The sequence below is a fragment of the Lontra canadensis genome, unplaced genomic scaffold (assembly GCF_010015895.1).
Source record: "Lontra canadensis isolate GAN:19392208 unplaced genomic scaffold, GSC_riverotter_1.0 scaffold42, whole genome shotgun sequence".
Taxonomy (NCBI): domain Eukaryota; kingdom Metazoa; phylum Chordata; class Mammalia; order Carnivora; family Mustelidae; genus Lontra; species Lontra canadensis.
In genome coordinates, this window is record NW_022631036.1 from 12,342,190 (window position 1) to 12,370,043 (window position 27,854).

Below are 27,854 nucleotides of genomic sequence, written 5' to 3' on the forward strand. Positions count from 1 at the left end.
CTTTAAAAGAGAAACCAGCACTCCTGGGAAAAAAACACTGATTCCAGATCTGGGGCCAGAAATAGACATTAATAAAAGATACATCTGAACTATCTTGACATACCTGAAAGTAAGAAAGCTGTAAAGGACCACCAGGGTTATATAGAACAAAAAGCACAGGAACTGATCTGATGGGTTCCTGCTGACCAAACACGGAACAACCTGAGCATCAACAAGAATAATGACTGCAATATCCCTTTACCTGAATGCAGTGATCAACCTCATACTAAAAGTGGGACAACCAGGTATTATGTGCCTCCTGATGTGCACACCACCACCCATGGAGTCTTGCCAAACCAAAAAAAAAAAACCCTATATATAATAATCAAGCCTTTATTCTTTTTTTACTTTTTGAAGATTTTAAAAATTTATCTGACAGAGACACAGCAAGAGAGGGAACACAAGCAGAGGGAGTGGGAGAGGGAGATGCAGGCTTCCCACTTAGCAGGGAGCCCGAGGTGGGGCTCCATCCCAGCATCCTGGGATCATGACCTGAGCTGAAGGCAAACACTTAACGACTGAGGCACCCAGGCACCCCAATAATCAAGCATTTAGGACAACCTAACGGCTTACAGAAAATATGGGGGATAAATGAACACATGAAACACCATCATGAAGATAAGATATACCTGTCAAAACCAAAACATGGGAAATTTTACAAGTCAAAGGGCTGTTTTTTTTCCAGCAAATAAATAGCAAAGAGATAAACCTAGGAAACTGATGGGGAGATTCAAGAGACACATCAAACAAAAGCAATGAGTACATTTTACTTGGATCCCGATTTGGGTATTTTTGTTTGTTTTTTGGGGTTTTTTTTTTTTAGCACCTACTTATTTTCCATCAACCTTATTTCTACTTTGTTTGCCTTGGTGGAAGAGCAGCTTAAGACTGCTCCGTGGCTGTTTCTATGCATTCAGTGGCCTAAGCAGTGGGAGCTGCAGGCTAGTCTTCAGTGGCAGGCTGAGCATTCCAGTTTTCATTTAGTAGGGAACGGACTGTGACCAGTCTGTGACTTCAGGATGAAATGCAGTGAACTCGGGAGCTGCAGCAGTCCATTCACCCTGAAAGTCTTCCTTGGTCACAGCCTTTTCAGCAGCTGCCTGCTCTTCCTTTTCAATCTCTTCAGGATCTCTGTAGTAGTAGAGATAAGGCATGACCTCACACGGGTGCTCATGGGAAATGGTGCCAAGCATGAATAGAACTTCCCAGGCCAGGCTCCGCCACATCAGACTCACTGAGTGAGCTCCCTTATTGCTGTAAGGGACGGCAATGCGCATAGAGTGCAGAGGAGAGTCTGTGTTACATAGAGCAACCGTAGGCAGGTTAACGTAAGACACCTCTGTCTGAGGCTGTGGTCCGTCCTAGCATCAGCAACCACCAAGAAGGCTTGGCTCTAAGAAGGCTGCCTGGATCTGGTTATTGAAGGATCCAGGGATAAAGTGGCCAGCAGGAGGGAGTGGCTCCAGTAGCAGCAGCAAACTTCAGCACAGCTTGCTGGCTAGTATTTCTGGATGACAGGACACCGACATCAACTGGGTTTTCAATGGCAACAATGGCACAAGCTGCCTGCAGAAGCATCTCCCAGGTTCTCTCTCCAGATTTTTTTTTTTTTTAAGTAGGCTCCGCACCCAGCATGGAGCCCAACATGGAGCTTGAACTCACGACCCTGAGATCAAGATCTAAGCTGTCATCAAGAGTTGGATGCCTAAACAACTGAGCCACCCAGGCGCCCCTCTCTTCTGATTTATGATGTAGATACTAACACTTTCCTTTTGTAGATACTGCTCCATTTGGAAGTCAAGGTTGGTGCCACCTAAGTGGGTTCCTGCTGCAAGGAATTTGAGGACATCCTTCTCCTTCATTTCCAGGATATCAAGGGCTCTGGACATTGTGAAAGTTTCTCTTTACGTTACCATGGAAATGAAGAGCAACAGCATGTGGTTCGACCTCTCCCTGGCTAGTGTGGAAAGGGAAAGGGTTGGATCCTGATTTGAACAATTCAAATGTGCGAAGACATTTTGGGAACAATTAAGGAATATGAAATGTGAACTAGGTATCAGATAATACTGTGGAGTTATTAAATTTATTAGATACGTTATCAGTATTAGGGAGTCATGTTTTAAAAGGTCCTAATCACTTAGATACTCTAAAACAGGAGAAATGACATGTCTGAGATTTATTTAAAATACATTAACAAAAAAGATGAGACAAATGAAACACTCTGGTGAAGTTGATAAATGTTGAACTTGGGTGATAGATTTCTGGCGGGGGGCAAGTATTATTCTACTACATTCATATGTACTTGAAAATCTCCATAATAAGAACCTTAGGGGCACCTGGGTGGCTCAGTGGGTTAAGCCTCTGCCTTTGGCTCAGGTTATGATCTCAGGGTCCTGGGATCAATCCCCTCATCGGGCTCTCTGCTTGGCCGGGAGCCTGCTTCTCCCTCTCTCTTTACCTGCCTCTGTGTCTACTTGTGATCTCTCTCTCTGTCAAATAAATAAGTAAAATTTTTAAAAAAAGAAAAAAAAAGGAGCTTAAAACATTTTTCATTGATAAAATAATTAGGGTGGGTAATAGGGCTATTAAATCCCATCTGAATGGGATTCCACTCATTTGAGTAGGTATTTCTATCAGTTAGAAGTTTTTGCTTTAAAGCTGTAAGACAGGGGTGCCTGGGTGGCTCAGTGGGTTAAAGCCTCTGCCTTCGGCTCAGGTCATGATCTCAGGGTCCTGAGATCGAGTCCAGTCATCGGGATCTCTGCTCAGCAGGGAGCCTGCTTCCTCCTCTCTCTCTGCCTGCCTCTCTGCCTACTTGTGATCTTTCTCTGTCAAATAAATAAATAAAATCTTAAAAAAAAAAGCTGTAAGACATATAAGACCAACAACAACAAAAAAACAAACCCACAAAAGAGAACAATATTTGATACTTATATTGAGATGGCTACTGCCAAGAGTCAAGGTCTATGTTATCTTTTTTCAAACATTCTAGAATCTTCTTTAAATCTTCTTTTAGAGAGCCTGCTGTGTGGGGCAGGGAGAGAGGGCATCTTAAGCAGGCTCCATGCCAACATGGGGCTCCATCTGAATTCATGACCTGAGCCAAAATCAAGAGTCAACGCCTAACTGACTAAGCCACCAAGGCACCCTTCTTCTGCAGGTTTTCTTTTCCTTTTTTTAAAAAAAGATTTATTTATTTATTTATTTGACAGACAGAGATCACAAGTAGGCGGAGAGGCAGGCAGAAAGAGAGGGGGAAGTAGGCTCCCTGCCGAGCAGAGAGCCCAATGCAGGGCTTGATCCCAGGACCCTGAGATCATGACCTGAGCCAAAAGCAGAGACTTATTGCCCACTGAGCCACCCAGGTGCCCCTGCAGGTTTTCTTAAGTGAAGCCTATATAGTCTAAGAAAATTTTCTGGCCTAGAACTTATTTTTCATTTTTAAGTAACGTTCTGAGGGAAAAAAAAAATAACCATGACCAATTACTTGATATTGCTTTTCTTATAACTGCACATTATAAAGTATCAGTGGATTAGTAGTCAGATGTTATATTTAAGTCTCTGATTCCATTCAGTACTAGTTTACTGAACCCTAATTAATGTTTCTGAACCTGTATCTTCACCTGTGAAAATAAAAGAAAAAACTCTTGAGTTCCAAGGATTAAAGACCCAGTATACATAGCGCCTAGGGCTTTCATTTAATCCTTATTACCAAGAGATAGGTAGTTTGATACGAGCATAGTCCAGAGCTTAGCTCTGGAGCAAAGCTGCCTTGTTTTTGGATCCTAGCCCTACAATTTACTAGCTTTGTGATGGCAGGAAAATTGTTTTATCTTTTTCTGTCATGGTTTCCTCATCTGTAATTGGTAATAGCATCTACCTTCTAAGGAGTCAATGAGTTTCTATTATGAAGCACTAAGAAAAATGCGTGGCACAAAGTGCCTAGTTAAGTATTAATTATCACCAGCAGCATAATTATTATAGATTGAGAAACTATATGTTGAATACATGTGTATTCTGAAAAAGTATCTTGTTTGAGGAAGGATAATGGACACAGATTATTTCCCTTATCAATATTTAAACATAATATAAAGCTTTAGAAAGGCTGGGGCACCTGGGTGGCTCAGTGTGTTAAGCCTCTGCCTTCAGCTCGGGTCATGATCTCAGGGTCCTGGGATCGAGCCCCACATCGGGCTCTCTGCTCGGCGGGGAGCCTGCTTCCCCCTCTCTCTCTGCCTCCCTCTCTGCCTTCCTGTAACCTCTCTCTCTGTGTCAAATAAATAAATAAAAAATCTTTAAAAAAAGAAAAAAAAAGGTATTGGCAATAGATTAAAAACACTGACCAATATATAAAAATATCAAGTCCAGAAAGAGACCTGAAATAAGTATGTGTAAGTATAATACACACATACACTCATACACACGAATTCAGAATATGAGAATGTTTTTAGATAAATTCCAAGTAGAATTTCAACGTTAAGAAATGAAATCAAACACATTCTAAATAAAAATATGTCCAAACTGAAAATGAATAAAGAACACAGGCAATTTTTAAAAATTACAATAAAATAAAGTATTTTTTTTACCCTCACTGGTAATTAAACAAATGCAAATAAAAATAATTTGTATCGGGGCACCTGGGTGGCTCAGTGGGTTAAAGCCTCTGCCTTCAGCTCGGGTCATGATCCCAGGGTCCTGGGATCGAGCCCCGAGTCGGGCTCTCTGCTCGGCAGGGAGCCTGCTTCGCCCTCTCTCTCTCTCTCTCTCTCTCTGCTTGCCTCTCTGCCTACTTGTGATCTCTGTCAAATAAATAAATAAAATCTTTAAAAAAAATAATTTGTATCTTTTTGTTATTAGAATGGAAATATTTGTATCAACTGAAAATGCCCAGTGTTGAATAGAAGACAGGCAGTCTCACTGACACTTTCATGGGAACACAGAAAGATATGAGTTTCTGGAAGGCCAACGATTAATAAATATCTCAGTTTTAAAATACATGCAAGCCCTTCAACTTATTTCTAGGAGTTTGCCCTTAGGAAATAACAGAGCTATAATGTATAAGGATCTACACTGCAGCATTATTTATAGAGAAAACTTGAAATATAGGGAATTGAGATACATATGATATTGTTTCCTTATACCTCAATTTCCTCTGCTTGAAAATGAAAACAGTATTTTCCATTAGTAACACTATTATAAAGCAAGGAATCAAGGATTACTTACCTGCTAACCAGACAGATTAATAAATTCAAAGCAGGAACCCGCTCATCATCTTTACTGTCCTAAAGAAAAAAAAAAAATCAGAAAAATGTAGAGTGTTCTCCCTAGTATTTTTGAAACAAATTTCAATACGCAAAACATGAAACTTTTGTTAGATAATAGTAATAATCATATGGAAGTAGAAAACCTCAAAGAAAAAGGAGAAAACTAGAGAGCTAACAACCCTTGAGAAACATCTGACATGATCTTTAAAGATTTTATATGTCACAGAGAGGGCACAAGCACGGGGAGTGGCAGGCAGAGCAAGATGCAGACACCTCGCTAAGCAGGGAGACCAATGTGGGACTTGATCCGAGGACTCTGGGATCATGACCCGAGCTGAAGGCAGATGCTTAATGACTGAGCCACCCAGGTGGCCCCTGACATGAACTTTTAAAGAAAGGTCCTCAAGAGGGAAAAGAAATAAAGAGTTGAAGATTCAAAGGAGAATAACTTGGAAGAAAGATTTTTCCCAGTTCCCAAGTAGGGGAGCAACCCCCTCCCCAAAGTCCTAACTACACAGTACGGAAAACTATTTTAAAATATTTTAAAGAACTTAAAATTGAGGACTGAAATCGTGGCTTCTAGCCTAAGACATACCAGAAAATAGTCCAGCAGATCAGGGTTCTTAATTATATGGAGGTAGTTGCTAAACTATATATTTTACAAAGTGATATTATAGAATGTGAAGTTTAATTTTATACATTTCAGGATAAAGTTACAATAACCTATCGAGAAATGTTATAACAGACATGTCACATGTTAATTCAAACTTGGGACACACTTCCATGTTAGTGTACTCAAATCTATGTGTCAAGCACTATATGAAACGAAGCTGAATAAAACATATTACCTGCTAATAGCAGAGAAGATGAAATATCCACATTAATTTTAATGAAAGAAAAATGTGTAAAGTGCCCATAAAAAAATGTGAAGTATACTGGAAAAACAGAGGATGAAGAAATTCTTTTTAGTTGTTAGGATCAGGGAGAGTATCATAGAAAATGGTAGAATATGAGCCAGAGTTTGGCGACTGTGGCCATTGCTGCTATAAACATTGGGGTATAGATGTCCCTTCTTTTCATTACATCTGTATCTTCGGGGTAAATACCCAGTAGTGCAATTGCAGGGTCATAGGGAAGCTCTATTTTTAATTTCTTGAGGAATCTCCATACTGTTCTCCAAAGTGGCAGCACCAACTTGCATTCCCACCAACAGTGTAAGAGGGTTCCCCTTTCTCCACATCCCCTCCAACACATGTTGTTTCTTGTCTTGCTAAAGATGCCCTTCAGCGGACGAATGGATAAGGAAGATGTGGTCCATATACACTATGGAGTATTATGCCTCCATCAGAAAGGATGAATACCCAACTTTTGTAGCAACATGGATGGGACTGGAAGAGATTATGCTGAGTGAAATAAGTCAAGCAGAGAGAGTCAATTATATGGTTTCACTTATTTGTGGAGCCTAACAAATAGCATAGAGGACAAGGGGAGTTAGAGAGGAGAAGGGAGTTGGGGGAAATTGGAAGGGGAGGTGAACCATGAGAGACTATGGACTTTGAAAAACAATCTGAGGGGTTTGAAACAGCGGGGGGTGGGAGGTTGGGGGAACCAGGTGATGGATATTAGAGAGGGCACGGATTGCATGGAGCACTGGGTGTGGTGCAAAAACAATGAATACTGTTATGCTGAAAATAAATAAATTTAAAAAAATGTAAAAAAAAACCCAAAAAAACAAAAAAACAATTTTTGAAATACACGTCAAATTTTACCTTTTCATACATAAGGCTAAGATGTGTACAAAGCAATTTTACCTGGGGAAAAACTGTGTGAATCAGGAAATATTATGGGGGAAAATATAATGAGCTGATTCTGAGATAAAAATGTAAATATTATATCACAAAGTAATAACATATAAACTCATTGGTATCTTAAAAAAAAAAAAAAAAAGAATATGAGCCAGATTACGAAAACTAAATGGTATTTAGATGCAGACTGGAAGAGTGAAAAGGCACTTCTGGAGACGAAATAAAGTCTAGGAACAAAACATGTGAAATATTTACTGAGTTGCAAGTATATTCTGCTTGGAGTACAAGCCACAGAAGCTAGTTTGGGCCGTATCACGGTTTAACAAAAGTATTTGTGAGTAGTCAATAGAGAACGAGTATGCATTTTGTGGAAGGGAAAGGAGGGATGAAAGAAAAAAAATCACAGGTGGACTTAATCTGGCATAAAGTTTATTTATATTATAATGCTGCAGGTATTCAAAACAATCATTGCGCCAGAGACTGTTAGTTGACCACTCCAGCTTCTTGTTTTCCCTTGCTATTTAGCAAAGAAGTTCATTTTTACCTAGGCACCCTGTCCCCCCAGCTAAAAGTAAACACTACCATAGTTCCTAATGGCCATGTAACTAAAGTCTGGCTAAATGAGCTAGATATATAGCCAGATGTGCTTGTGAAACCTCTGGGAAGCTTTGTTAGAGGATAACCTTCTCTTCTTTCTAGTTCCTATAACCAAATATAATGGCTGAACTCCAGCAGCTACCTTGGACCATGAGGTGAGCTTGGCAACTGAAGTCACATGAGGCAGAACTCAAAGGCCTGGGCTACTGCCATCTTAGATTTGCTCTGTCCACCTGAAGACTTCCTTTATCTAAGAAAAACATGTCCATTTTATTTAAGCTACTGTTATTTTGGGCTTTTTAAAATTATGTGGCCAAATCTAATCTTGACTAATAAATATTCCACATTTTCCTATTTCAATGTAATCCTTTTTTATTACTACATAAATCAATGAGCACTTTCAATTTGAAATAGTAAGCTGTAACTTACCACTAAGAGCCTTACTTCAGAGCACCTTCTTGCAAGCTGCCGAATCAGTGAATGAGCCTCAGGTAATAAAGGTTTTTCAAGACAAGCCAATAATGCATAAAGCCACCTTCCCTAAATAGGATTTTAGAAAAAGTAGTAAGTAGCAAATACTGTACCCTAAGTTTAGGTTATTTTTTAAAATGTCCAAAGTTGTGTCTGGTTATTTGCTATGAATAAATTAATGTAACATTAACTGTATTATGTTTGGATATAGACAACAAGGGATCATCTAGACAGCCAGCTGATATCTCTTGTATCTTCTTACCACAGACATAGGACATTGGACACTTCAAATACCCTTAGTTCCAAAGAGTTCATTTTAGAGATTCTTACTATAATGGAAGTCCTGATTTCTAGGCAGAAAACTACAATAAGATGTGCATAATCCTTGCAAAAATTAAGACACATATTTTTCCTTTGCCCTTTATAGACAGATATACAAATAAATAATTTTATAACTTTGCCCCATGTCTATACAAAGGAACTATACTCTAGATGAAATAATGTTTTGAGGGGCACCTGGCTGGCTCAGTTGGTAGAGCATGCAACTCTTGATCTTGGGACTGTGAGTTCAAGCCCCATCCTAGGAATAGAGATTACTTAAAAAAATAAATCTTAAAAAAATTATAAAAAATGTTTTGATACTTCTGTTAAGTACCATGGCAAACAATCTATCCCCACTCTTTTTATTTATTTACTTATTTTTAAAGTAAGCTAAGCATGGAGCCTAATGCAGGGCTTGAACTCACGACTCTGAAATTAAGACCCGAGCTGAGATCAAGAGTCAGACACTTAACTGACTGAGCCCCCCAGACCTCCATCCCCATCCTCTTTTGAAATGTTTTTTTTTTCAATTACAAAAGGAAAAAATACTCAATGAAGAAAAACTGAAGAATACAAAGAGCACAAAGTAAAAAACACAATCGCAACCCCATCCAGATAAAATTTCTAATTTAAAAAAGTGCTAATTTTTATCTTTAGCATATTATATGTACAACATAAAAAAATAAAGTTCCTTTATTGCAGTAACATTAATAATGTGGTAGTAACCTTGTGTAGCCATCTTCTTTACTTGCAATACATAGTTAGTATCTCCCATGTTGTTAAATGGGATTAATAACATCTCAACATAACACTTATATAAATACTCCTTAACCAAACACTTCCCTGTCACTGCTGGTTTATTCTTTTTTTCCCCAAACTCTGTGAGAGTATAATGATAGATATTATACCCTAGGACCAAGACTAGAGTTGGAAAACAACAGGAGCTTAAATTAAAATTTTTATGGAATGAATGTTCCATTTTGAATGCACCATAATTAACCAATTTCCTATTGTTGAGCACTCAGGTTTAATTTGTTGCCGTTATATAAAAAATAGTGTGATAAATATCCTTGAACATAAATTTTAGAGCATCTCTGGTTTTTTGGGCTAAATTCCTAGAAATAAAATGGTAGTATCAAAGGGTATGTATGTTCATAAATGTTTCTGAGATATAATCAGTAAATTGTACCCCAGAAAAATTATATCAAATTATATTTCCACCAGCAGTGTATATGACTGAATTTTTTTTTTTTTTAAAGATTTTATTTATTTGACAGAGAGAGATCACAAGTAGACAGAGAGAGAGAGGAGGAAGCAGGCTCCCTGATGAGCAGAGAGCCTGATGCGGGACTTGATCCCAGGACCCCGAGATCATGACCTGAGCCGAAGGCAGTGGCTTAACCCACTGAGCCACTCAGGCGCCCTATATGACTGAATTTATTCTGAGGAACAAATCACTCTGGAGAAACCTAAAGAATATTAAACAATGTTTACATAGCAATTCATGCAACAAACTAAATTAGCTCCTCAAGCTACCCCAAATCAGTAAGACTTTCTTAAACAAAAGATTCACATCCAAGTTTCTTTTATAAATAGTAAGTGGAATTCTCTTCTACATCAAAAAAACTATTATACATTTAAACTTGGCTCGAATTCTCAGGGCTGCATTTACCGTATATACTGGCACTCAGGTATTCAAATGGCTCCTAAACTTCTACTGATTGTCTAAGATGTATTTATATTTAGAGGCACCTTTTCTCAAAGTTAGTGAACACACTATGGCGATACTAAAATGTAAAATCAAAACCCAAAACAAAAGAGCTGAACATATTCTTTAATACCTTCACATTTGGATGAATAATAAGGCTGTATTTATTTCTCAAGAAGAAATTAAAGTAATCCCAAGTAAAGACATTTAAGAAAAGAGATCCTTTTTCCTTCTGCTAGTTTATGATAAGCAAACTTTGTAATATAGGTTTTTATACACTGATAGTCTTTTTTTTTTTTTTAAGATTTTTTATTTATTGATTTGACAGAGAGAGATCACAAGTAGACAGAGAGGCAGGCAGAGAGAGAGAGAGAGAGAGGGAAGCAGGCTCTCCGCTGAGCAGAGAGCCCGATGCGGGACTCGATCCCAGGACCCTGAGACCATGACCCGAGCCGAAGGCAGCGGCTCAACCCACTGAGCCACCCAGGCGCCCCTACACTGATATTCTTAATAGGAAAGTTCTGATAACATGGTTAATTGGATAGAAGAATTGAATACTGTTGATTTAAGAGACATATTGACTCAAGGTTAGAAGCAAAGGGTTCATTAGGTTAAGATTTAGTAAATCAGCTGTCAGTTCCTCTGACAAATATAGCTACTTCTTGATAATACGCTCTCACTAATAAATAGGAAAAGCCAAGCTTATCACCTTATTACCTTGGGAAATCTTCAGAAGTTAAAAAAAAATTCCAAAAAAATCTTACAACAAAGTTAATAAAATAAAGATTTAAGGAAGAGAAGGAAAACAGGTCAGGTAATACTGCTAAAAGGTCACTATCAGAGAGAAAGAATGGATGTAGAATTTAGAGTTCAACATCCAGATTCCAATGAACAAGTAATATGAATATATACAAAGTTATCTATTGAAGGTATACCTAATATACCTATGATGGGGAAAAATATTCACTTTTTTCAAGGAATACAAATTACATTTGCTTAAAGTATTACTGTAAATTCACTAAATTTGAAAACAAGAAAATTATAAAATGATTATAATCATTAGATTGAACATATGGAATTACTGATAATCAAATGTTTTTAACCTACAAAAATGGCAAATGTACATAGTTCAACTTAAAGTGGAGCTGCAGAGAAAAAGAAACCTTTGCTGATGGCACTATTAACTGGTTCATTCCTTTTGGAAAGCAATGTAGCAAAATGTAACAAAAGGTTATAAAACCCTAATTCAATAATTCTACTCTAGCAATATCTTGAGAAAATGATAATTAAATTAAATTAGTATAAATGTTTGTAATTTAGTCATGATTATAAAATATAAGAACCCAAATAGTCAATAATGAGAGAACCAAGTAAACCATGAGACATTAAGACAATGGAAATTATATGAGTTACATTATCATACAGAACTATATATATTAAATTGGAGCTAAAAAACCCAGAATAACATATTACGGTATATAAAAGACATGTGTGGCCACTGATTCAGAAACAGTGATTTTATCTCTATTTATTTTTATTTATTTTTAAGTAGGCTTCATGCTGGGCATGGTGCTTGAAATCACAACCCTGAGATCAAGACCTGGGCTGAGCTCAAGAGTTGGATATTTAACCATGGTCTTAAAATCCAATTCACAAAAGAATATCAAATACCAACAAAATACCAAGCACTGTGTGCCAGGCATTACACTAAGAACTTTGTATATAGTAACTCCTTGAATCCTCCAATAACCTATGAGCTGTTATTTGCATTTTACAGATAACGAGACTGAAGCATATAAGGATTCAGTACCTGCTCAAGGTGACACATATCCTAACTGGTAGAACTGAGATTCACACCCCAGCAATCCTCTATACTCTTAACTACACTGCACTGCCCCTCTACTTTATAGTTTTATATTCACAGCTCATTTTCATCTTCAGTTTGGGTCAAATAAGTCAGTTTGGTGGGCATTATATAAATGAATTATCTGCTTAATACCCTAGTAAGAAATTTTATTATCCTTTGAAGTTAGATCTAATTTTTAGAAACATATATTTTTTATAGTTAAGGATATTTGCAAAAGAGCGTACCTGAGGCTCCAAAGCTCCCTGTCAAAGGATAAGATATAATCTTTGCCCTGCAGAAACTTATAGTCTGCTGGGAAAACAGATAAACCAATATTGCAATATAATGTATAAATTTTTAAGCCTGCCATTCATCTCAGTAGCTTGGGAAGTCTCTTAAGTATCACATTCTTATGTGAAAATCACTAGATTTTCATTTTTCATTTTTATATTTTATTCTTTTAAATCTCTACTATATAACACGTGCACTTAAGGGGAAAAAAATTAATGTTTAAAGTCACTGTTTCTGGGCACCTGGGTGGCTCAGTAGAGGTTGAGCATCTGACTCTTGATTTTGGCTCAGGCCTTGACTCATCTCAGGGTCATGAGTTCAGGCCCCACGCTGGGCTCCACATTGAGCAAGGAGCCTACTTAAAAAACAAACAAACAAAAACAACACATACACACAAAACACACACAAAAAAGAAAATGCATTTCAAATTTATTTAAGCCAGCACTACTTATAATGGGATGTCCAAACTGGATGTCAGTCAGTGATCTATTTGTTACTGGACTGCAGTGAGACAAGTTGCTTCTCCCAAGATATAAATAAACTCTAGCTGACTTTTTCCAAGGCAAATCTTTCTCAATAAAGTATAATATTGATTTGCATTCTACTCTAAGTTCCTTATTTCACTGCAAGCAAGCATAGTTTGCATTGTAAACATAGTTATATGTGCAAGTGTATCCACACATATCCATAAATATCCTTAGAGTCATATCTCATATATAAAACAAGTATACACAATTTTGTCTGCATTACAAAAATAAAAAGATGCAATACTACCAGTTCTGGAGTGAAGTCTCTTTCTCCAAACCAATTACTCAGATATTCCAATACGCTAGTTACTGTTGCCTAAAAAAAGGGGAAAGGGGAGGTGGAAGAAATGTATTAGTAATAAAACAAAGGCGAGTTCAACATGGGTTTCATTAAGTTTAGTTAAAAAGCAACTCTGATATTAAAAATAGTCCCATTCTTTAGACTTCCAGAGAAACTGACTGTATTTAGTAATTTGGTTAGGTGGCTCACTCAGAGAAGAAGCTTTTTAGACAAATATTTTTAAGTACTTTCAAGTATCAATACCTTGCTTTAAACCCGAGGATTTAGTCTGTAACCACTAACTTAGTTTAAAAATACTTGAAAAATTCCCCTGGCTCTTAAAAAAAATCTTTGCATAAATACCTTCAAATTATTTTCATTAAGTCAAATAAAAATATAAGGAGAAAGTTAGCTAGAGAAAGATCTGTTTTAAAGCTATATAGATAGAATTTATCAAACTGTTGAAAATATTCTCTTGCTTCTTCAAGCATAATTGGACACTTAACAAAAGTCACTCATTGAATTTACTATGATTACAGTATTTTAAAGCAAATGATCAAGTAAGACTATTAGTCATTATAGGATTTACAACAGAGCACGACACTTAAAAAAATTTATCTTTCAAGGGCACCCAAAGCTATGTGAAGGCAAAATAATCAAATTTCTCATCTGCTATTTAAATGGATAACAGAGTTCTTCATCCTAAGAGTGAAGAAGCGTTTGATCCAAGAAATTATCTATTTCATTCTTAATGGGATATATAGGACATCTGGAACTAGAAGTAACAATCTAACCTCAGTTTTACTTCAAACCCCAGAATCTAAGACTTAAAACTGAAATATACACAATTGAAGAGTTGAGCAACATGATGTAGCATGAGCTCTGGAATTAGATCAAACTGGGGTTAAATCCCAGGGTGCCATTAGAACTTGCTGAAACCACCTGCAAGTCACTTAGCTTTCAATTTCATTTCCTATCTATAAAAACTGGATATTAATAATAATTCTCAATATGAGTCGTACTGGGAATTAAATAACAATTGTTAATGAGGTTAGGACAGGGCCTTATGTACTGTAAGCATTCAATGAATGTGTTTATATACTCTCATACACATTAAAACAACAAAATACATGTATCAGTATTATTGGATGGATTTTACCTGATTCATTCTGCTAACAATACTAAGCAAGGGAGGAAAACCAATCTGAAAGAAAAATGAGACTGAAATTTACTAAATGGTATTATAAAGGGTGCTTCATTATTTTCAAACTCCTGAGTTTTGGTTTTTTTTTTTAAAAGATTTTATTTATTTATTTGACAGACAGAGATCACAAGTAGGCAGAAAGGCAGGCAGAGAGAGAGAAGGAAGCAGGCTCCCAGCTGAGCTGAGAGCCCAATGCGGGGCTCGATCCCCGGACCCTGGGATCACGACCCGAGCTGAAGACAGAGGCTTTAACCCACTGAGCCACCCAGGTGCCCCCAAACTCGTGAGTTTCTTATCACAATTTTTAAAAACAAAGAATGACTAACAGGAAATTCCTTCATTACCCATTATAATAAAACATTCTATCAACTATTACATTGGTAATGCCTCAAAAAATATTTTGCAATTTGAATATATAAATTTAAAAATGACATAATTAAAATATGAAATTTCCTAAACTAATACTATGATACTATTGATACTATATTAATATGCTGCACACATGTTTTCAAAATCTGCAGCTAAAGCTAACATTTTCAGGAATAAAGGGCACTCAGAATTTTTTTCAAACCTAAGCTGATTCAATTAAAAAAGTATTTTGAGGGGCACCTGGGTGGCTCAGTGGGTTAAGCCTCTGCCTTCGGCCCAGGTCATGATCTCAGGGTCCTGGGATCGAGCCCCACATTGGATTCCCCTCTCTCTCTGCCTGCTGCTCTGCCTACTTATGATCTCTATCCCTCTGTCAAATAAATAAATAAAATCTAAAAAAAAAAAAAAAGTATTTTGAGGGGCGCCTGAGTGGCTCAGTTGTTAAGCATCTGCCTTCGGCTCAGGTCATGATCCTAGGGTCCTGGGATTGAGCCCCACATTGGACTCCCTGCTTGGCAGGAAGCCTGCTTCTTCCTCTACCACTCTTCCTGGTTCTGTTGCCTCTCTCGCTGTGGTCTCTGTCAAATAAATAAATAAATAAAATCTTAAAAAAAAAAAAGTATTTTGAAGTTTTAATGCTGGGAGCCCTCATTATGAAAATAGCATTGGGCGCCTGGGTGGCTCAGTGGATTAACCCCCTGCCTTCAGCTCAAGTCATGATCTCAGGGTCCTGGGATTGAGTCCCACGGGCTCTCTACTCAGCGGGAAGCCTGCTTCCCTCTCTCGCTCTCTGCCTGCCTCTCTGCCTACTTGTGATCTCTCTGTCAAATAAATAAATAAAATCTTAAAAAAAAAAAAGAAAGAAAGAAAATAGCATTGACTTTAGATAAAGTTAAGGGGATATGCATTAACTCTGCCTCCTTAAATGGTTCTTCCACATGGTGTATTTTACTTTCATATATTTTGTAATAACAAGCTAAGTAAGTTGTAATTTTTTTGTCCAATTAGAATACATTTTGAAATATAACATCCATTAGGATATTATCCAAAAAAACCCAACAGATTGTATAAGAAACAGGGCCAAATTAGTTTGCTTACAGACCTGAATCTATTTACACCCCACCACCATGTATAAAAGTACCTATTTTCCCAGCCCTTGTTAAAAGAGCTATCAAATTTCCTTTGCCAATGTTACTTGAAAAATAGTAGCTCAGTGGAGTTATGAGTTACATTTCTATGGTGAGTGAATATGGCATCTTCTCATATAAGAGTAATTTATATTTTTCTTTCTGTGAGCTATTTATAGCCTTTGCATTTTCTTTGTTTTTCGTTTCTTTTTTTAAAAAAGATTTTATTTATTTGATAGAGAGATAGTGAGAGAGGGAACACAAGCAGGGGGAGTGGGAGAGGGAGAAGCAGGCTTCCCAACAGATAAGGGAGCCCTATGCAGGGCTCGATCCCAGGACCCTGGGATTATGACCTGAGCCGAAGGCAGATGCTTAACGACTGAGCAGGTCGTTAGGTGCCCCTGCCTTTTCTGTTTTAATTGGTTGTTGGTCTTTCAGTGATTTTTGATGTTTTTTGGTTTGTTTTTTAAAGTAGGTTCCACACCCAGCATGGAGCCCAGTGTGGGGCTTTCACTCATAACCCTGAGATCAAGATCTGAGGTGAAATCAAGATTTGAATGCTCAACCTACTGAGCCACCCAGGAGCCCCAATTTTTAGAGCTTTTACATTTTTTGGATCAGTTACTTTTAAATGGAGATAAACACACAAACTGTAGGGCCAAGAAGCAGTTGGCACATGATTTATGATTAGAATAAAGCCATGGAAAATATAAGTATACCTTCAAAAGTTCATCTCCAGAATATGAAAGCTACTAAGCATTTTTAAGCCCCTGTGTCATGTTTTCCTTTGTTTCCTGGACTACGCAAAACTCATAACCCTTTAACGCTTAATCATTTAAAAAAAACCCTGAATCCTATCTAACTCAGGAAATTATCACATAGCTAAAACTTAAGAGATACAAAGCCCACCTAAGAAAAGTCATAGTATGGGGAGCCTGGGTGGCTCAGCTGGTTAAGCATCTGCAATCATCTCAGGTCACGATCCCAGAGTCCTGGGATGGAGTCTCACGTTGGGCTTCCTGCTCTGTGTAAGCCTGTGAGAATTCTCCCTCTCCCTGCCACTCCCCCTGCTTGTACTCTTTCTCTCTGTGTCAAATAAATAAATCTTAAAAAAAGAAAGAAAGAGGGGTGCCTGGGTGGCTCAGTGGGTTAAAGCCTCTGCCTTCGGCTCAGGACATGATACCAGCATCCTGGGATTGAGCCCCGCATTGGGCTCTCTGCTCAGCAGGGAGCCTGCTTCCTCCTCTCTCTCTCTGCCTGCCTCTCTGCCTACTTGTGATCTCTGTCAAATAAATAAATAAAATCTTTAAAAAAAAAAAAAAAAGAAAGAAAGGTAGGTCACAGTACATTGTTTCAGAAACTGGGCTGCACATTTTTTTTTTTTTTTTTAAAGATTTTATTTATTTTTCAGCGACAGAGGGAGAGCGAGTGAGCACAGGCAGACAGAGGCAGAGGGAGAAGCAGGCTCCCCGCCGAGCAAGGAGCCCGATGTGGGACTCGATCCCAGGACGCTGGGATCATGACCTGAGCCGAAGGCAGCTGCTTAACCAACTGAGCCACCCAGGCGTCCCGGGCTGCACATTTTTAAGTAAGAGAGCCAATTAGCTAGGTCATAGGTTGGCAAACATTTTCTGTAAAGAGCCAGACAGTATTTTAGGCTTTGCAGGCCATACACTCAGTAACTTAGTATTATTTAAAAAACACTCTTGGCTCATAGGCTACACAAAAACAGGCTGCAAACTAGATATGGCCTAGGCTATAGTTTCAGAATCTTTGTATCAAATCATACACCAAAAGTAGAACTCTTTTGGTTTATCCACAGATCACCTACTTGCACATAATCGATTCCAGGACCTTCACTGGTAGCTGGTCCAACAGCCCCTTCAGCACATAACCTTTCACCCAGACAAAATTTTTTCCAGCCTTCTTCATCTTCAGATTTTGGCTAAAAGAAAAAAAAAATTATCTTATATCTATGTTGTTTTTGTTTTTAACTGAATAGTTTAAAAAAAAAAAAAGTGAAGTCTTTTATATTCCTACCACTTCAACAGAAAGATATGGTGCCTATTATGGGATGAATTTGTCCCCCCAAAATTTGTATGTTGAAGCCCTACCCTCCAGTATCTTAGACTGTGACTGTATTTGGACAAGGCCTTTATAATGGATTATGTTAAAATCGGGCTTTTAGGGTGGGCTTTCATCATATGACCAATGTCCTTCTAAGAAGAGGAAATTTAGGGGTGCCTGAGTGGTACAGTCAGTTAAGTGTCCAACTCTTGGTTTATGCGCCAGTGGTGATCTCAGACCCCTCGTTGGGCTCCATGCTCAGAGTGCAGAGTCTGCTTGAGACTCTTTCCCCTTCTCCCCTTGCCCCTCCCCACATGTACACACACTCTCTCTAGAATAAATAAATCTGGGACTCCTGGGTGGTCAGTTGGTTAGGCGGCTCCCTTCAGCTCAGGTCATGATCCCAGCATCCTGGGATCGAGTCCCGCATTGGGCTCCTTGCTCGGCAGGGAGCCTACTTCTCTCTCTGTCTCTGCCTGCTACTCTGTCTGCCTGTGCTCGCTTGCTCTCTCTCTCTGACAAATAAATAAATAAAATCTTTAAAATAAAATAAATCTTAAAAAAAAAAAAAAGGAAATGTAGACATAACAAGAGGCACTGAAGATGCCTGTGCACATAGGAAAGACCATGTGAGGACACAGCCACATGGCCACCTGCAAGCCAAAGAGACTTCAGGAGGAACAAAACATGTTAATACCTTCATCTTAGACTTGTAGCCTAGAGAACTGTGAGAAAATAAATTACTGTTTGCTAAAACACCGAGGCTGTGGTGTTTTATTATGGCAGCCCTAGCAAATTAATAAAGTGCCCAAGTGTTACACATCATGTGGGATGTGTTTAGTTTGGATCACACTTTAATGGATACTGACAAACAAGGGTTTGTTCAAGAGGATGATAAAGATGGAAACTAGTATGGAAAAAAAATGCACTAAAAACACAAGAATGAAGGATGTTTATACCAGGGAAGGAGACAGAATTATATGCTTCACATACTTGAAAGGACAGTCCAACCAAAGAAAGATTTATTCTACACTACCAAATGCAGTTCCAAGGGGGAGAAGCACTGATAAAAAATTTTATTTGCACATTACTTTGCACAGGTGTAGTCTTCCCCTCTGAGGACAAATAGCTTTCATTAGAGTCTCAGGACAAACATGAGACCCCTGAAAGATTAAAACCTATTGTACTAGAACACTGTATCTGCCCTTTCCTTTACTCCATTAGGTCAGAGACTATTTCTATTTCAGGTAACACTGAATACCCTGATTACTAAAAATAGGTACTTAATAAATGACTGACTAAATCAGTAAATAAATGTTTTAAATATTTGCTTGTTGCTTTAAATAAACTATTAGAGTGCTCTACTTAAAAAATTCATTTTATTATTTACATAACATTTATTTTTGCCATGATGAACATGGTATTACTATTTCACTGTTTTCTTGGATCATGATTTATTCAACCATGTTCAGTCATTTACATTTTTTACAAAATTGTATTGTCATGTTACTGATGCAGCTTCTTTTTGAATTAGTAAGCATCTACCCAAAAGTTCTTATACTGAGCAAGAAAAAAATGTGTCTACTCACTTACCCCCTCTCCCTCCACTACCTTTTCCCAGGAGGCCTCAAAGCAGAGAAAAGCTTTATAGACAAACTTTGGTTTGAATCTCAGCTATACCTTTTATGAGTTAAATGATCTTAGGCAAGTGATGTTAGTTTGTTTCACACTCTTCCTAGAGCAGAGCTTTCAAATGGCATGAAGAAGCAAGTAGAGTCCATATACTGAATTTCTCAGCTTTCAGCTCCAGTCTAGGGCTATGCAAGCAGCCTCCTCCATTTATCCAAAGGTGTTACCATGTAAAAGATATTAGGAAGCACTGCCTAGAGGAAGCTTCTAAGATCTGAAATCTATGAACTATGTGAAACTGGGAGCAAAACCCTGGTTGCACACAATTTTTTCTTCTGAATATAAACAGCTTTTGTGTGATTCTCAGGAAGAATATCATATTCCCTAAAAAAGTTAGAAGTCTTGTCCTAGAACAATGTATCCATTTCTTCTCCAACTCCCCTTTTTATTCAGTAGTCCAGATACAACATACCTCCTAAAGTTGAAAATTGTATCTAAGCTGATAAAGCACAGAAAATACTACTTTCTAATATGCACAACAGGCTTTACTAAAATGTCACTGGTATTGGCACCATTACCTTACCAGGAAAATCCAATAAGCCTTTATTCAATCTTTTTGTAAATACTGAAAATGCATTTATTTTCTAAAAAATCAAGGTCTAGGAGAACCCTTAAAAATTTGTAGAGGCTTGGGGTGCCAGGGTGGCTCAGTGGGTTGAGCCTCTGCCTTCAGCTCAGGTCATGATCCGGGGGTCCTAGGATCGAGCCCCGCATCGGGCTCTGTGCTCAGCAGGGAGCCTGCTTCCCCCCACCGACCCCTGCCTCTCTGCCTGCCTCTCTGCTTACTTGTGATCTCTGTCTGTCAAATAAATAAATAAATAAATCTTAAAAAAAAATTTGTGGATTAAAACTGTTATAAAAATAACAACTTGCATTACTGATTATATACTACTTTTTTTTTAATTTTTAAAGATTTTTATTTATTTATTTGACAGACAAGAGATCACAAGTAGGCAGAGAGGCAGGCAGAGAAGAAAGGAGGAAGCAGGCTCCTTGTGGAGCAGAGAGCCTAATGTGGAGCTCAATCCCAGAACCCTGGGATCATGACCCGAGCTGAAGGCAGAGGCTTAACCCACTGAGCCACGCAGCCCCAATTATATACTACTTTTAAGGCTACTAATACAACAGAATTATTTCTACTAATGGTCAAGGAAAAAGAACAAAAGTAATATAAACTAAGTAAGTGAATCTTTAAAGTATGGCAGTAAATATGGACTATTTCAAATAGGTACACACTGTACAATTTAAACAAAGAAACTTACATACCATGGTCACATTACTGTCTAACTGTTGTGATTTCCAGTGACTCCTGTGTCTGATCACACTCTAAAGAAAGAAAAGTTAGGCAAGTGATCTTCAGAGAATGGATACCTGAAAATAAAACAATTGTGCAACATCCTAACAATCCTGAAACTTGGAAGCTGGGTTTCAAACTGTATTATGTCTAATGATCATAATCTGGTAATTGATTCATAAATATTTTAACTTTATCCTTCAGAATAATGAATCTTGGGGTGCCTGGGTGGCTCAGTCAGTTAAGTGACTAACTCTTGGTTTTGACTCAGGTCATGATCTCCTGGGTCATGGGACTGAGGCCCTCCTCAGGCTCCACACTCATTGCCCACCAAGGAGTCTGCCTAAAGATTCTCTCTGCCTGCTCCTTCCCCCACTCACATGCCTGCCTGCATGTGTGTGTGCTCTCACTCAAATAAATAAATCTAAAAAAAAAAAAAAAAAAGAAGAAGAAGAAGGAGGAGGAATCTTATTTTTCCAACTATAGTCTAAGAACAGAAATAAATCTTGAGGGAGGAAGATAGAAGGGGTCTAACTTTTTTTTCAATTTAAAATTCAATTAGCCAATATATATTACATCATTAGTTTCTGATGTAGAGTTCAATAATTCATCAGCTGCTTATAACACCCAATGCTCATCACATCATGTGTCCTCCTTAAAGCCCATCATCCAATTACCCCATCCTCCACACACCTCCTCCCCCAGCAACCCTCAGTTTGTTTCCTATAGTTAAGAGTCTCTCATGGATTGTCTCCCTCTCTGATGACTTCCCATTCAGTTTTCCCTCCCTTCCCCCCTGATCCTCTGTGCTGTGTATCATATTCCACATATGAGTGAAACCATATAATGGTCTTTCTCTGATGGGAGGGGTTTAATTTGATTAAATAATTAAAGTACACTTACTTGTCGAACAGATGAAAACTGTGCCACTTGTTGTTGCTGCCACTGAAGTGTGGGAGAATATCCTTCTGGAGCAGGCTGGCATCCTGAAAGCTGGAGATCAGTTCATAAATATTAGAATCAATGTTGGTGTTATAACTAGAATCTCATGCCTCTACAAAGTAAAAGCAGAATCAAAATGAAGAGTAATAAATGATTAAGGTTATATAATAAAGATACTATACACTTGCAGATGCAAAAAAGTAGGCCCTTCTCTTTTTTATGTCCAAGTTTAAACATTAGGAAAAGATCCCTGTAGAGTCATTTCAATAAGAGCAATCTGAAACGGTTCATAGTTGGAATTTCTAACCTAAGAAATCTAAATTATATGGGCCCTGAAGATATAATTTAGTCCTACCTTTCTATAATTAAAAAAAAAAAAACAAAACAGTTTGAAACAGAAGAGATATATCCCAAACTAAAGAATGCTGGTATAGGAAGAATGTACTCAAATAATCTAAGACACTTGACTTTACAAAGGCTACTTTAACTTTCTAACACAGCATAACAGTTCAAAACTGATGACAGATTGCCTTGAAATAAAAGTGTATATTTCAAAAGCTAGGTATGTAAGACATTCTCATCCATCAACTAAAAATTTCTGAGAAGAAATTATATCAAACAGTATAGTATCTGAATTAAAAATATCCCGATAATAAACACTAGACAAATAAATTACTTAGAACATAAAAGGAAAAGGACCTATCAAAATTTAAAAGCTGCTGCTCTCCTTTGACCTTAGGTTAAATAGCATGACCTTAGAGAGACCTTCTGCAACAACTCTACCTTGTTACTTATTGGTCATTACACATGGTAATTTTCTTCATATCAATAGTCGCAATATACAATTACTTTGTTTGCTTGTTTACTGTCTTCCTTAGGAGAATGTAAACTCTACTAAGGTGGGGATTCTTCTGTCTCATTCTCTGTTGTATTCCCAGTGCCTGGCACAACCTAGTTGCTTAATAAAAAATGTGCTGGTTAAATAAAAGAACAAAAATGTTTCTGGTGTGCAAGTAACTAGAAAAAATGTAAGATACTTGAGTTTCCCTTCTTAAAAAACAAAACCCAGTCAAATTCAGAACATGCAAACTACACTAAATAACGTTAAACACTAGTCTAAGAATAATTATGAAATCAAGTGGAAAAAGGTTCCCTAAAAATAAATGATAATGTAAGTAACCTATTTAAAGAGTCCTTTAGGACTGCCCTAAAGTATGAGGAGTCTCCACGAATACCAGCGTTACTGAAAACCTCTCTGGAGGCGGTAAATGCCAACTGTCCTTTTGGGGAAAATGTACAAGCTAATGTCTAATGTTACAGGGAATAGTGAAATCTTACATATATCATAGAGATACTGTGAGACCATAGGAAAAGCATTGATCTTTCCGTTTGGGCGGGGAGGGGAAAAGGGAAGAATCCCGGGCTGGGTAATAAAACTCACAGAAACATTCACACTTTGCTTCCTTTTCAACTTCTTTGGATCAATCTGAGCTACCACAACATCTGGACATCGAGCTGCTTCGATCCTACAAATAAGTAATAAATGCAAGAAATGTGATTACGGCTGTGCTTTGTTCATGGGCAGTAAAAGGAGCGATCCATTTCTACGGTTCTTTACGAAATCTGAATAATAGTACAGAATTGCAGTTGACGTACTAAACAATATATTTCCGAAATTAACTGGATTGAAAGTAAGGAAATCTGAAAGTACACATCTTGACATAGGTAAACAGAATTACGTTCATAAAAACTCGCCCAGATAAAGAAGTAATCAAGTGATCTTGATTCGACCCTACCTCGCGTTAGACTGGGAAGGGAAACAGGCGGGGAGGGGTGGTGTAGAGCTGTGCCCAGGGGCAGAGCGGACGACCAGCCCACCCTTCCAGGACCGAGTCACTTACTGGACCCGCCTCAGGTATTCCTGAGGCGTCCTCGGGGGTACGGAGGGATCAAAACTTTCTGTCAAGTCGCAGGGCTCCACTGGCAACAGCCTGGGCATCAACTCTTCTACTGCAAACTCCGCCGGTACCCACGCCATGGTTTTTAATCCAACCAGTCCCACTCAGCGCATGCGCCAAATCTAGGTCACGGCGCAGGCGCAGAGGTAGGCACCTTCGGCGCGGAGTCAAAGGACGCAGGGCTTGGGAGGCGTAATTGCTCTTGAGGAAGCCTGCTGGTTGTCCCTAAGGTTCAGGGTCCGGTGTTGTAAGAAGACAGTGAATTTAGTTCCTTGAAGAAGTGGTTTTGAAGTGTTTCTGTTTTCCCTCTGTTCTCGTACACGGCGAGGGTAAAGACTGAGGATTATTAACCTTTATGCATCTGCAGGAGTGAGGAATCCTTGAATATTTTTTGAACTAACGAGCAGTGCCCCTGGTAGACACATCACGTATATTTCCTCGTTTAATTTTTAAACCAACTTTTTGAAGTAAGTGGTATTGTGGTATTATCCCGGTTTTGTAGAGGAGGAAATCGATGGGTTTAAGTACTACAACTGTGACTTTTTCCCAAAGGGGAAGAGCCATTTCAACCCGGATTTATCTGATGCTAAATGAATGAGAAATTAATTTTCCAGAAGAATTTCATGTGCTTGGCTACTTGAAAGATCGCTTTATACTTGCCTGAAATAAGTATTAGTCCTTGAGTAGCCATTACTTTCTTCTTTTTCTTTGGAGAAATATAAATAGTGAAAGGATAAAGCTAATGCTAATTCCCAAAAGTTACCATGGTTAATCTTAGGGCCAATCTTGTGAGGCAGGTAGTATTATCTCCATTTTACAGGTGAAACAAGCCAGAAATGAATTAAGTAACTTGTGCTGAGTGACAAATGCCAAGAAACAATGAAAGTATTATATTTCATTCTTTCTAAACAAGCTCTAAGTGAATATAATTGGCTTTTATTTTCTAAGATTATGTTTATTTTTAAGGATTTATTTATTTATTTAAAAAGATTTTATTTATTTATTTGACAGACAGAGATCACAAGTAGGCAGAGAAGCAGGCAGAGAGAGAGAGAGGAGGAAGCCGGCTCCCTGCTGAGCAGAGAGCCCAAAGTGGGGCTCTATCTCAGGACCATGGGATCATGACCTGAGCGGAGGGAGAGGCTTTAACCCACTGAGCCACCCAGGCGCCCCAAGGCTTTTTTTTTTTTTTTTAAAGCACTGCATTTAGTTTGCAAGCAATTGATTTCAAAACCAAAATGTAACTCTCTCATTTGAAAATAAAATGAGGACAAGTTCTTGGGTTAAGAGCTAAAGAAATTTGTGTTTATGAACAGTAACTAAACAATTGGCAGACTCGTAAACATACTGCTTTGCAGCAAACTGGAAGGTTATTTGGTTAAAAATGTTACTGATTTGGGGGCACCTGGGTGGCTCAGTTGGTTAAGCAACTGCCTTCGGCTCAGGTCCGATCATGATCCTGGTCATGATCCTGGAGTCCTGGGATCAAGTCCCACATCGGGCTCCCTGCTCGGCGGGAAGTCTGCTTCTCCCTCTGATCTCTCCCTTCTCATGCTCTCATTCTCTCTCTCAAATAAATAAATAAAAATAAAATATTTTAAAAAATGTTACTGATTTTGTAATAACTTTGGTGACAAAAGGTAACTACACTTACTGAGATGTGCATTTAAAAATTTTTTTTTTACTGATTTTGGAAGAAGTAAAGTTAAAGAGACATATGAAGATTCTTGTCCCCATTTTGATAATAATCAAGAAAAAATTAGGAAATGTAATGAATTACTTCATTTTGGATTTTTTTTTCTTTTCTTTTTTGTTTTTTAGGATTTTATTTATTTATTTGACCTAGGGAGAGACAGTGGAAGAGGGAACACAAGCAGGGGAAGCGGGAGAGAAGCAGGTTTCCTGCCAAGCAAGGAGCCCTGGATGCTCGGCTTGATCCCAGAAACCCCGGATCATTACCCCAGCTGAAGGCAGACGTCTAACGACTGAACCACCTAGGCACCCCTTCATTTCTGGATTTTCTTACTTTTTGTGTGTGTGGGGGGGAACCTTACTTGTTAGCATTTTCCACCCACTTTTTGGATACAAGAACAAATAACTTCCTAGGAAACCAATAAACCACCAAAGGAACAATGTTTAACACTGGATTTCATGTATAGGTACGTGGTGTAACTACACATAGATGAATGAAGAAAGGAGAAGAATAGCAGAATGGAACACAGGTTGTCAGTAATTATTTTCCAAAAGAAGGGATGAGTAATAAAGTACTCGAATGATTTGAAATAGTTCTAAAATTTAAAATACACAGGAATGAATTCATTCAGGAAAGAGGAAAGTAAGTTAAAAATTCATAAGGGTTGCTTTCTGCTTCTGCAGTGGAGTAAGAAAGATTTATACTGGGAAAAAAAGGAAGGCTTCAGATATGCCCTGGTTGGAGACTGTGACATGGGAAAGCTCTAGGTGGGCTACTGTAAGAAAGGTAAAATTTCTCCTCCACCCTCTTAGGGTCTCTGGCTGGGCCTAGTAATTAAACTGACATAAGACTGCTCAACAAGAGAAAAGCATAAAAATTTTATTGAGTATTTCTTACACGTATGTGGGACCCTTTAAAGAAAAATCAAGACCCCAGTAAGGTTGGACTGAAAGCTTATATAATGGGTTGCACAAAGTAAACGTTTAGGGGCACCTGGGTGGCTCAGTGGGTTAAGCCTCTGCCTTCAGCTCAGGTCATGATCTCAGGGTCCTGGGATCAAGCCCCGCATCGGGCTCTCTGCTTGGCGGGGGGCCTGCTTCCCTCTTTCTCTGCCTGCTTCTCTGCCTACTTGTGATCTCTGTCTGTCAAATAAATAAAATCTTTAAAAAAGAAAAGTAAATTTTTATAATGTAACAACACAAAGGAATTTGGGCTGGAGCAGTTAATTGTGGGAAAGTAACCAGAAAGATAAGGGTTTAGTTTAGATTTTTTTTATACATATATGTATATATGTATATATATGTATATGTGTGTGTATGTGTGTGTGTGTGTGTGTGTGTGTAGGTCTGGCCATTGTCCATTTGTATATTGAATCTTAGCAAGTAGATGAAAGACTGTTCAGGACCTTATTACTAGAAGAAATAGGTCATGTTGGAAAAGTTGGAAGGAGGTCAATATGGTTTACGCATAGAGAGTAGGGAATGAATGGTGCTAGATAAGGTTGTGAGAAACATAGCTGTATGTAGTTATGTATGCGGCACCTTCTCACTGTGTGTTGGGGGTTGTCAGTGCCCTCCAACCACAGACTACCAGAACACTCCTGTAGTCACATGATTATTGAGACTAGGGTTATGTCTCAGTAAAAGGATGCTAAAACTAACTTACTTATCATAGGATTTGGGCCTTGGTGATTTGGGGCTGTGATGCAGCTTTTTCTGTCAGGAAATGGGAGTAATTTTGAGTCTGACTGCTGGTTTAAAACCTGTGGGTGATTTTTGATGCCTGATAATAGCAGTTAAAAAGGCTTTACCTGTCAGGCTTCACAGGCGAAAACTGCCCTACCCATACCAGAGTTGGTGCACAGCCAGTGCATGGCAGTCTCTGAAGAGAGCTGCAGTCAGACTCAGTCCCTACTAGTTGGCAGTGCTCTTAAGCATAGTTGCATTCCTAGCCAGGTGTCCTCATTTGGAGGTCTCCCTATCGGGAAAATGACCCATTCCCTCAGTACCTAGTACTTTTCCATTCCTACCACCCTTTCCTCCCCAACCCTCACAATGGCTCTGGTTCTATAAATCTGCACTTGTTAGGGACTCCCTCAACAGTAAGATCACCCCCAAGTTTGCACTGATCCCCCTGGCCCTCAAATAGGGGGAGAGTTTGTTCCATGGGGTGATGAACAGGCTCTTGCTTATACAATCATAGTAAGTGATTAGTGGCTTCACCATTAATTTCGTTTTGGTGCATTGTTGATTTAATTCCCTACTTTGACATCTGGCAGCTGAATTCTTTCTCTAGCTCATCTGAGCACAAATTCTGTGATTAGGTATCTTAGTAATTCTTTTTTTCTTAAGATTTCATTTAT

General features: G+C 38.3%; 1 protein-coding gene across 1 annotated transcript; it reads right to left on the minus strand.

Annotated features, from left to right (window-relative positions):
- Positions 1–860: 860 nt before the first annotated feature.
- GEMIN2 (gem nuclear organelle associated protein 2) lies at positions 861–23,914 on the minus strand. Its single transcript, XM_032871229.1, has 10 exons — positions 23,743–23,914; positions 23,283–23,367; positions 21,803–21,892; positions 20,872–20,931; positions 17,681–17,794; positions 14,309–14,353; positions 13,117–13,185; positions 8,135–8,245; positions 5,263–5,321; positions 861–1,170 (listed from the first exon to the last, which is right to left on the minus strand). Exons 1-10 carry the CDS (start codon positions 23,877–23,879, stop codon positions 1,020–1,022), a joined length of 921 nt encoding a protein of 306 aa, XP_032727120.1. The 5' UTR covers positions 23,880–23,914; the 3' UTR covers positions 861–1,019.
- Positions 23,915–27,854: the final 3,940 nt, after the last annotated feature.